The following is a 10,665-nucleotide window of genomic DNA, read 5'->3' as shown; positions in this document are numbered from 1 at the left end:
AAGAGCTCCCTTGAAAGATGAGCTCTGCAGGATTAAACTAACATACTCTAATTTCTGTAGACAACTAAAAAGATGAAGAAGCTGGAAAAGGACACAGCCACATGGAAAGCCCGGTTTGAAAGCTGTAACAAAGCATTACTGGACATGATTGAAGAGGTAAGGTAGTTTTCACTGCCCCATTTAGCCACAGTATTCACTCTGAGAGTGGAACAATCCAGGAGTACAAATGGTTGTATTTAAAAAAGAGCTAAAGATCAGGAGATGTGTCATGTTAAAATGTAATAAATATAAAAGCAAAGGCCATTCTGGATCCCATCCTGACTCACAAAAGTTTGGAGACCCTAGGTCACATGTCTTGATTCAGAGCACTACCTGCCTGCTACATGGTGGATTAGGTAATGTCTTACATGGCTTTGAGTTTCCCCTGTGGCTAGCTCCTAACATGAACTAATTAACTGGTTTCTTTACATTAAGAAAAGGCACCAGTTCAAGAAGTGAGGGTATATACCACTTTATAGATAGACGTGGAAAAAAAATTAACTCCTCCAACAAGCATAAACAGAGTTGCTATGTCAAGTCTAAATAGGTTCTGCAATTCTAAAGACAAAGATACAAGGCCCCAGACCTGAGAGGGGGACTTATAGGTGAAGCCCTCTTCATGGTAACTAGTGAAGAAAGGTTCAAAAGGTACAGAATAGCTCAAAGATGAAGGTAAAGAGTGAGACGATTTGGAACATGTTTGTATACAAACACATTTCTAGAGAAAAGAATAGATGAAGTAGAAAACATCATAAATTAATATGTGATGAGTAATTAGATAGGATAATTACTATTCTAAGAACTTATTCCAAGTTGCAACCAGTTCCAAAGATTGTCTTAGTTACTTTTCTCTCACTGCTGGGACAAAATACCTAACACCTAAAGGTAAGGAAGGAAAAGTTTATTTAGCTCACAGTTTGTAGAGGTTTCAGTCCATAATCAGCTGGATCTAAGGCAGAGCAGCACCACAGAGAGGCAACAGTTCAAGACAGCAAAAGAAGCAAGAGCAAAAAAGGGGAGAACAAGCCTCTTCTCCTCCCTTATATTGTAGGCAGTCTACCCCATACCCACACCCCTCACCTCCACACTTCCAAGCCCCCATCCTTACCCCCACGCCCACCCCAGTGGGTGTAGCACTCTTACCATCTATGCCCTCCTTTTGCACAGGATGAGGATGTTTACAAAGCGAGGACCCTGCCCACTCCCTTGAGACTTCTCAAGTTGACACAGTGTATCAACCATTACAGATATATGCTTACTACTCATCAACCTGAAGGAAACCCCGCTTGGGTTAGCACACAGTAGTGTACCTATAGCATAGATATGGCATTACTGAGGGTGAGGCACTTCTGGTCCATCTTATTGATTTTGCCACAAATTTAGGCTTATACCTTCTAAATCTTAGAATTAGAAAGCCTACCTACTTTAAGTGTTGAGGGGCTGTGGACTAAAGCATAAAGAAGCCATGCTGTCTCTATAAAAAATGGGTGGGCCTGGGGAGATAGCTCAGTAGAATAAGCACTTTCAGGGTCCTGAGTTCAATCCCCGGTACTGCAAAATATGAAGAATGGGTGATGGTGTTTAAAAGTCTACCAGATTCTAGCACACAACAAAATTATTTTAGAAAGTTTCCTGATCAAGTATCTGTTCAGTCACCATTCCATGGCCAGGCCTCAGAGCCTGAGAGACAAATTTTGGGGCAGATAGTGTGTCTCCGAGAGTATCCTGAAAATATTGTTTTTCATGTCGTTTGTGTATGTGTGTTCACATCACAGAAAGCACTGAGGGCTAAGGAATACGAGTGCTTCGTGATGAAAATTGGGAGGCTCGAGAACCTCTGCCGCGCGTTACAGGAAGAGAGAAATGAACTCTATAAAAAAATCAGAGAAGCAAAAATGCCTGACAAGGATGACCAAAGTCAGCATAGTTCTGATGAAGAGCCAGAGGCAGACAGCTCTGTGCCTAGGGAGATGGATACAGAGCAGGTCAAGAGTGTTCAAAATGCCGTGAAAAATTTGGCCGCTGCCTTCGCAGTTCAGCCTCCAGAGTCCATCATGGGTCCAAGCTTAGCCCATCTGGGCGGCGCTCAGGGGAGCGAGGCCTCTCCCCTCGACGAAGCAGAACAAGCCCTTCTGCCTGCTCCCTTGCCTTCTGCAAGTCCTCTGCTTCTCTCAACTCCTGAGGCCGAGGCTGAAGTGGGCAACAAGGAACAACTTGCCCCTATGGCCAGCCATACCCCCGCCAAATCTGTGAGAGAGCCGGAAGGCCACGGTCTAGCTACCAGGGTTCAAGCTGACCAGCAGTCCCAGAAGCCAGACGCAGAAGCTTCCGGTCTGTCCCCACAGGGCCCTACTCAGGCGTCCCTGTGCGGGCTGGAAGCTGATGGTTCCACTTCTGCAGAAACTTCTGGTAAGGCCCCACAACCCTCAGTGGCAAAAAAATGTCCTGCACGTGAAGGAGCTTCAGGGCAGGACTCGGCTAAGGCCTCCTCTCCCAGGATAGAGGCAAATGGTTCCACTCATGCAGAAGCTGCAGGCCAGGCCTCCACTGAAACCCCCCTATCTGAGATAGAAGCAAATGGTTCTGCCCTACCGCCCCCATCACGGGAGACTGTTCCAGGGAGTCAGTCCAAGGGGCAGCCCCTGCCGGCAGCCTCAGAAGACCTGCCCCCAGAGGCCTTCGCTGGGTCCCAGCTGCCCAGTATGTCTGACACCAGCCTGGAGGGAATCGATTAAGCCTCACCGTGCCTTCAGAGGCTTTCCTTTTGACTTTGCATCTTGGTCATTGCAAACTGTCTCTGAAAGAGGCATTAAGGACTAGGGACATCAAATGGAAGAGAGAATTGAGGCATCTTTCAATTTATGCAGAAACAGCCTTTGCCCTTCATTCTCAATTTATAACTGATAAGGAGCTTTTCTAATTTAATACTGAGCAATAGCACTTTTCCCAAATGGCAACAAAACATTCTAATAACAGAGTTTTTTATTAAGATGGAACTCAATTTTTTAATAGTAAGATTTGATGTTTAAAAGACTTATACAAGACGTAAATATTGACAATGTCCTGTTATATTGATTTTCACAGTTTCATAAGCTCCATATAGCTGAAGGATGTCAGGTTCCATGTAAACAGTAATACACGTGGACATGTGACTATAATCATGTATGTATATATATATAAAGTATATATTACATGGTTTTCTCTATGCAAAAGCTTAGTAATAAAAAAAAGTCGTATCTTTTATTTTTCAGGTGGGATACAGTAAACTAATGGTCTTTGAATCAGAAGTAGGTTCAAAAAGGAAATATTTAGGCCATTATTGTGTCGTAGGAAAATAAGTAACCCATGTTAGATCAATAAGTTCAACCAATAACAGAGCTAATGACAACGAATTCAACCTATGAATCAATAAAACCAGTGAATCAGTAAATTCAACCAATGGCTTGATTTAACTATACAATAGCAGCAGCTACATTAGATCGTAGAACTCCAAAGCGTAAGCACATCAAGGTGACCGCAGGAGGCCCTAAACAGCCGGAAGTGGCCCACCCTTCCAGCTGTCAGTCCCACACTCTTCAGCCAGCTGCCTCCTGACGCCCTCCACCTGGGAAGGCAACACTCCAGTTTGTTTGCAAAAAGGGGGTTGGAAGCCGGAGAAGAGGGAGAGGTTGAGCACTGGGAGGCCTGCGGCTGAAAAAGGGTTTTGTGCTGTTCCTGTGATCTCTTAAGACAAAATATTCACCTCTTCCTGGCTGTGACTCAGTCTGTATTCTGAATGCATCTGCTCCTTCCTCCCAAATGCCCTGCTTTGTGGGAGAAAAATCATACATAGCCCTCGGCTCAGTTAATGCTAAACAGAACCATTATTTTCCCAAAAGATGTGGATCCCAACAGGAGTGACGAGACTTACAAAGCAGCATGCACTTTCTGCTTCCAGGATTTTTCTACAACTTGGAAGTACAAAATGAAAACTACATGAGTCCCTCCTCCAAACGTCTAAAAGGAAGTGAGGATTCAAGACAAGACAAGAACTTGATGAGAACCCCAAATAATATGACAGCAAGAATTAGTCTCCTGGGGTAAAGGAAGACTCCACCCACCAGTGAAATATGAAGGAGGAAAAAGGAAGAGAAATGAAGAGCAAGACGGAAGGCAGGAAAGCAAAACCGTCTAATCATACCTTTAAAAGTTGCACTCAAGTAGAAAAGTGGTAAAAGCAAGATGCCGTACTGCTCATTCAGGAAATCCTTGGTCACTATTGCACGCGGCCCTTTGCCAAGGCTCACAAAGAGCTTGCAGGCAGCAGCCATATGTTACAAGCACTGTAAACTGCATACAATTTGTTTGAAGTAGACAGTGAGGGTGCTAAGAAAAATGCTGTTCAAGGGGAAAAATTAGGAAGAAGTATGTGTCTAGTTGAGAATCCATGTGTTTTAAAAGGCTTAAAATATAACCACAGAGGTATGCAGCCAAATTCAACATTTCTGGAAAGTAAACATTCATTTAATTCTGAGCTAAATATTCACTGTAACAATCCAGGGGGTCTGCTTTCTTCCCTCTGTTTGGAGAAGTTGAACTTCTGAGAATGAAGAGAGATTAAATAATCACAGTAGAGTCTCAGGCTGAACGCTGAGCAAGAGAAAGAGCAGATGTGCGAAAATCCAACAAATCAACTTTTTCAACACCCAGAGTTCATCATTTTCTTCCAAAAGTCTTTCATAGCAACATGTTACTCATTACTGTACTTACCTTGGGCAGAGATTCAGATACAATAATGTGCCTGAAATTTGTAAAGTTTCAAGTAGGCTTTGGAAGAATTATTTTAATATTCAGAGAATGTTTCATTATTATCCTTTGTCTTAGAATTTGGCATTCCTACTGATAACAAAACACAAAAGATTTAAAAGCAGAACAAATTTCTATTCTTTGTCAAGCTCATGTAACTATTTTTAGAGCTGGGAAGACTACTTTCTAGAAGCACTAAATTTAATAATATAATTTATGTATCTATTAAAAAGGTACTTCTCTTTCCAAACTCTCTAGTAGTGATCTTATTTGTTTTCATTTTTATTGTGTTACAGTTATGTTCCAGTAAGAATAAAACCTAACAAAAAGTTTGGTCTTACTGTATTGTTTGAATTTTCCCTAAGTAGAATGAATGTAGAGTCAACACTCTGAAAACACCAGTGTATGCGGGGGTGCATTTGCTGAGAGAGAAAAACACCAAGAGAGAGGAAACACTGAGTCCTACAAGACAGAAGAGCTAGAAAATAAAAAGCAAAACAAAACACAGTTGCTATGGTTTGAATGTGTCTTCCCAACCTTTAAGTGTTGATAACTTAGTCCTCAAATGTGTTTGGAGTTGAGGCCTTCAGGTAGTAATTCGGGTTCTTGGAGGTCAAGGGGGAAGGTCATAAGTGGCCTCATAAGAAAAAGAAGAGAGACTCAAGCTACCATGCTTGCTTTCTCTCACACATGATGCCTTCTGTCATGCTGCAGTTCAGCATGAAGGCCTTCACTAGACCCAGCGCCATGTTCCTGGTTGCAGCTTCCAAAACTGTAAGCCAAATAACTTTGTAAGTTGTTACACCGCAGGCATGTTGCTATAGCAACAAAAACCGGACAATGATTCCAGGTTTAATGCAACTAAAATTCAGACTCATCTGCCTGACCACGTAGCATCCAAAGGACCATCTTCATATGGCCAACGCGTTTCTCTTCAAGACCAGTCCTCCAGAGCTCATATTTCTGCAGTTTCTCAGCCATTTACCCTCGCTGAGAAGTAAAGGAAAGAGACTACACGTGTTGATTCATCTTTCCGCTCTCTCTCAGTTCTGACTATTCCAAGAACTTTCTCCAGCAAGATTCAAAGGGGCCCCTCTGTTCTCTCTTTTGCTAATTCTCTCTTCTCGGTTCACAGTGATTTGGGAGGGGCTTCTTGAACTAAGCCTTTTCTGGTACTTTGAGAATTTGTTGCAAGAATAGGGAAGACATTAACTTTAACCACAAAGATACACATTTTTAAAATAGCTTCCTTTCTTTTTTATTTATGTTTTTTATTTTATTTTTTCCATAATTTTACTGATAAACAAATAGCAATGAGATAGTTTCAAACCAAATCGGTAGGACAGTTTCAATAATTAACACACTGCATACGTTCTTCTTAGTGGTTAACTGCTGTACAAGAGCTAGCTTCTTTTCTGAGGTTACAAAAGTAATATGTATTGCAAAACTGAGGTGTTGGTCCTCTACCCGAGGGTGATAGATGCCTGACTAGAGGATCAGTCACTGCTGTCCATCTTGAGGGGAAGTATCTCGGGGAGAAGTTCCTTTCTCTCTTGAAGCCTGGCCTTCAGTTAATATAGCTCCTGCCACAGGTGTCTTGTGCCCTGACCTCTCCAGGGCTCAGCCCTGTCTGACTGTGCAATATTTCTAGATAACTTTGCTATAATGAGAGAATCTCATTAGAATAAAAGCTTTTGTGTCCTAGGGATTATTGTTCTTGACCCTGTCATGATGTATCTTTGAAAGCTGAAGTTAAGCCTCTTTGGTGGCATCCTGTGATCAAAGTTCTACAGATGCCAGCTGCTATTGTGTGTGCATGTGTGTAGATACACAAATCTCTCTCACACACACACACAATTACATACATATACAATTTGACCTAGGTTCTGTTCCTGTAGAGAGCCTTTACACCAGTAGTTTCAAAAATAGTATTGTCTTTCCTGTGAAGCACACTACAAAAAAAATTGTTCCCTGTGTGAATAAGGAGATTTTATAAAAATGTGCAACAAAATAAATGTAGAAATTCATTGATCCATGACATAAATTAGGCACAGAAGCTGTTTCACTGTACTAGGACAGGAAAGTGACAAATCGCTTCAGCAGCACAATCAAGATCAGCTAAATCCAAACAGAAGTCCCTCTTCCTGCTGAACTCTGGACCCTAAGACTTCTATTAGTTCTAAGAACTATGTGATAACTTTAGCTCTAAACTGCTTTAAAAGGCTCTATTATAATATTCTGTTAATTCATGTCCTAACTAATATCACACCTCCTTCAGGTGAAAGTCATGATTTCAGAACAGTAAATTGATGACATTTTATGTCAAATAATACAAAAACACCATAGAAGCCAAATAAGATATTTATTGTATGGGTGGGAGAGAGAGAGAGAGAGAGAGAGAGAGAGAGAGAGAGAGAGAGAGAGAAGAAAGAGGAGGAGGAGAGGGGAGGAGAGAGGAGGAAACTTTCAATCTGGTAGCTATTAAATAAAAGAAAAAATAAAAGCTAAAACCTTAAGATTATTAAGGATTACTAGGAATAACAAAAGGAAGATGCGCGTACATTGGTGAACCTTCTGCGCATGCAGCCAGGAGATGGAGGAGAAGAGCCGTAATGAATTAACACACTCGACACCATGTCTCCCAAGCCGGAGAGTTTCTACAAACATGTTCATTGGTGTTACCACCTTACTGGCTTTCTTCTGGTTTGCCTTTCTTTCAAACTAATAAAGAGAAAAGGGAAAAAAATACCAATTGCCTCACTCTAGTCTAACCACTGGTAGCATTCCCTATGCCACAGGATGTTTTCAGTGATTTAAGTGTCCTTTTTCCTTTAACATGAAGTTAGTCTTTGAGGCAGGGCGTAGTAGTCCAAGTGAGAGTACAGCTACTAAGAGCTACCAGATTTGAGTGCTTAGACAATGTATTTAAATTTCACACCCTTTGCCATCTGTACATAAACATATTACATTATTTATAAATACACATGGACATGTACAAATAAATATGCAGCATAATTATGCGTTGTTTGGAAAGGATTTCCAGGCACTGCCCTTAAACCTTCCCCCACATGCACCCAAGTTTCCATGTAAACCTACTGGAGGGGTACAGCTAGATGTTTATATCCAACACAGCTCAAAAAATAAAAAATAAAAATAAACTGCCAACTCTAAAGAAACAAGGCAATGGAAAACAAAACAAGAGAAAAAAGTCAAACTGCTGTTTCAAACTAACAATAAACAAAATGTCATAAGCCACAGCATTGGTTACATAAAGGTGAAGATTCTAAAATAAATCCGAGCTCTTCAAAACTGATGGGCCAGGGCTTTTGTTGCTCTGTGTGGTGGTGATCTCAACTGTTATCTATACATCTGTTAAGTAAGGTGAGGCTAAAGACCATTATTAGTGGGAGATTGTTCTAGTACAACTACCAGGCAGATAGAAAGCAGAGAGAATTCAGAGGTCCCACCACCAAGCAAATGTGGAAGTCGCAGTTTAAATTTGTAGAACAAGTATAATCGGAACACTTTTATCACACTTAGTCATGAAGTTCATTATATTTTAGATGGGAGTGTTAATAAAGAAATATATTCTAGATGGGAATGCTGTCAGTGTGATATCATAGACCAGATTTATTAGAATATATTAAAAGTTCTACTGAAATCACAGACTATTAGAATGTTACAGGTAACGAAATCCATAGTCAATTCACTTGTTAACATTTTTGTCAAAGAAAAAAAAACTATTCCTGAAATAAAATTACCCAAGTTCAACCTAGGACAATACTAGTAGAGACTGGGAAAAATTTTGGGGGGAGAGAGAGAGAGAGACAGAGAGAGAGAGAGAGAGAGAGAGAGAGAGAGAGAGAGAGAGAGAGAGAGAGATTGTATGTCATCATGTATTCATGTGATGCATGCTTATATGTGTGAGTATGTACAAGTATGTGTGTAGTTTTGTGCAAGTGTGCTGTGTGCATGTAGTTCTGTGTAAATATTTATGACAACATGTGACTGTATTTGTGCATGACCCTAAGTAATTGTATGCAATTGAGCAGAACTTACAGTGAGTACGTGCGTGTGTGCGTACGTGTGTGTGTGTGTGTGTGTGTGTGTGTGCGTGTGTGTTGGAACTAGGAACATTGAAGCTCAAACACCAGAAATGCAATTTTCATCACACAGCTAACTGGTTTTTCACAGGATCACATCTTGCTAGAGACTTTTATTTGTTCAACTAATCCTCTTTGACTAGCGGTGGCACCGAGCTCACTCCTTTTGGCTGACAATCTGCCTTCTGCACCAGCAGACAGAGGCTGAGGCTACAAGTGTAGTGGCAGCTGTTCATGAAATAATTGCACGTAGCCCCAGCCTACAGTGACAGCCACATCTGACTCAACCCAGCAAGGCAAACAGTGTGTCTTGGAAATTCTCCATGCTGCTTCTGCACAGATCAGACACTACTGGGCAGGGAGTACAGCATGACACCAGACAGACCAACTTGGTTCTGGTCTTCCTGAGTGAGTGGGGAACTCTTCATGAGTTCACCTTCTCTTACCAGTGTGACATCCGTGAAGGCAGAATTACAGCCACCTCTGGCTCTGCTGTATTATTATCCAGCTGAGAATGTTTCCCTGAACTAAAAATGCCAAAGATAAATAGTAATCAAATGAATTTATGTTTTAATTAGTGAGTCAGAAGAAAGTAAACCAAAGTTGACTGCAGCCTACCAGGCAGCCATGCTCATGGCTCAGTCTACATGCCAAAAGATTTTTTCGATGTGCTACAATTTACCTCCCCCAAAATCCAGCACGGACTACCTAGGTGTGCTGCCCTAGCTGGGCCTTCTGGGTGCTTCTTTGCCCATTATTAGAAAACAGATCCAGAAGTCCTCCAATGCAGTCTGGGAGTAATTTAAAGCAATACCCAAAGGAAGACAAGTGACAGCTTTTCATAGCAAATTAATTGCCTGCCATACAAGCTAACTGATGATCTTCAGAAGCTAAATGGAACAGAACAAGAAATGAAAGAAGAGAACAAGAGAAGACAGTCACAATAAATAAAGCATTTAGGGCCAGACAGATAGCTCAGAGGACTAAAGTGCCCGCTTACGGAGAGCGAAGTGGCCAGGGTACAATCCCAGGCATGCTGTGCCAGCCCCGTCCTCTGGGTGCACTGAGACATGGATTGAGCTTGGGCGTGGAGGCATGCACCTGTCTGTAATCCCAGCTCTTGGGAGGCTAAAAACAGGAGGATCTCTATGAGTCTGATCTATGTAGTAAGATGCTGCAGACCCTGTACTAAATACATGAAAATAAATAAAGTGAGTATTTGTTGGTGTTTATATCTACATGTCCCCCCTTAAAAAAAAAAAAAAAAGAAACCCTTGTGTGCTCACAGTTGGGGCTTTCAGAAAGTGACTGTATAGGGGCTTATGACTGACTTGTTAGGAGGTGGGTCCTAGTTAGAAGAGGTGAGTCACCAGGGGAATGGCCTGGAAAGATTTAGCTCCCTTCGCAGCTCCTGCCTCAGTTCCCTCTCTGTCTCCTGCGTGCCAGGCCGTGTGCAACCATTCCTCCATTATGTGCAGCTGTTCCTCCACTATGACCCTCTACCAGTGATGGCAAACTGACAGCCCATGTGCCGTAGTGGGCACGTGGATCCCTACCCTATCCGCAGGTGAACCTAGTCATCCAGCAGCCACATACCAGATGGTTCAAATTGTATTACAGGGTTGGCACTTTGCAATAAATGAGTGAGTTTGGGGTTGCAGTTTGGGTGCTTAGACTCTAAAAGGCTTGACATCACTGTGCCATGTTGCCTTGCCTTGGAGCCAGTGGACTATGGGCT

At 42.0% G+C, this 10,665-nt stretch overlaps 1 protein-coding gene across 1 annotated transcript in view; it reads left to right on the top strand.

Moving 5' to 3' along the window:
- Txlnb (taxilin beta) overlaps positions 1-4,186 on the top strand; it is a 50,817-nt gene extending 46,631 nt beyond the window's left edge. Inside the window, exons 8-9 of the mRNA XM_004628584.2 lie at positions 61-156; positions 1,815-4,186. Of these exons, the coding sequence (XP_004628641.1) occupies positions 61-156; positions 1,815-2,774 (1,056 nt within the window). The 3' untranslated portion in view covers positions 2,775-4,186. The remainder of the gene's footprint in view (positions 1-60; positions 157-1,814) is intronic.
- The last annotated feature ends 6,479 nt before the right edge of the window (positions 4,187-10,665 follow it).

This window comes from Octodon degus, unplaced genomic scaffold (genome assembly GCF_000260255.1).
Source record: "Octodon degus isolate 3935 unplaced genomic scaffold, OctDeg1.0 scaffold00024, whole genome shotgun sequence".
NCBI classification, from domain to species: domain Eukaryota; kingdom Metazoa; phylum Chordata; class Mammalia; order Rodentia; family Octodontidae; genus Octodon; species Octodon degus.
Note: the sequence above shows the minus strand (reverse complement) of the source record. Positions and strands in the feature narration are given on the sequence as shown.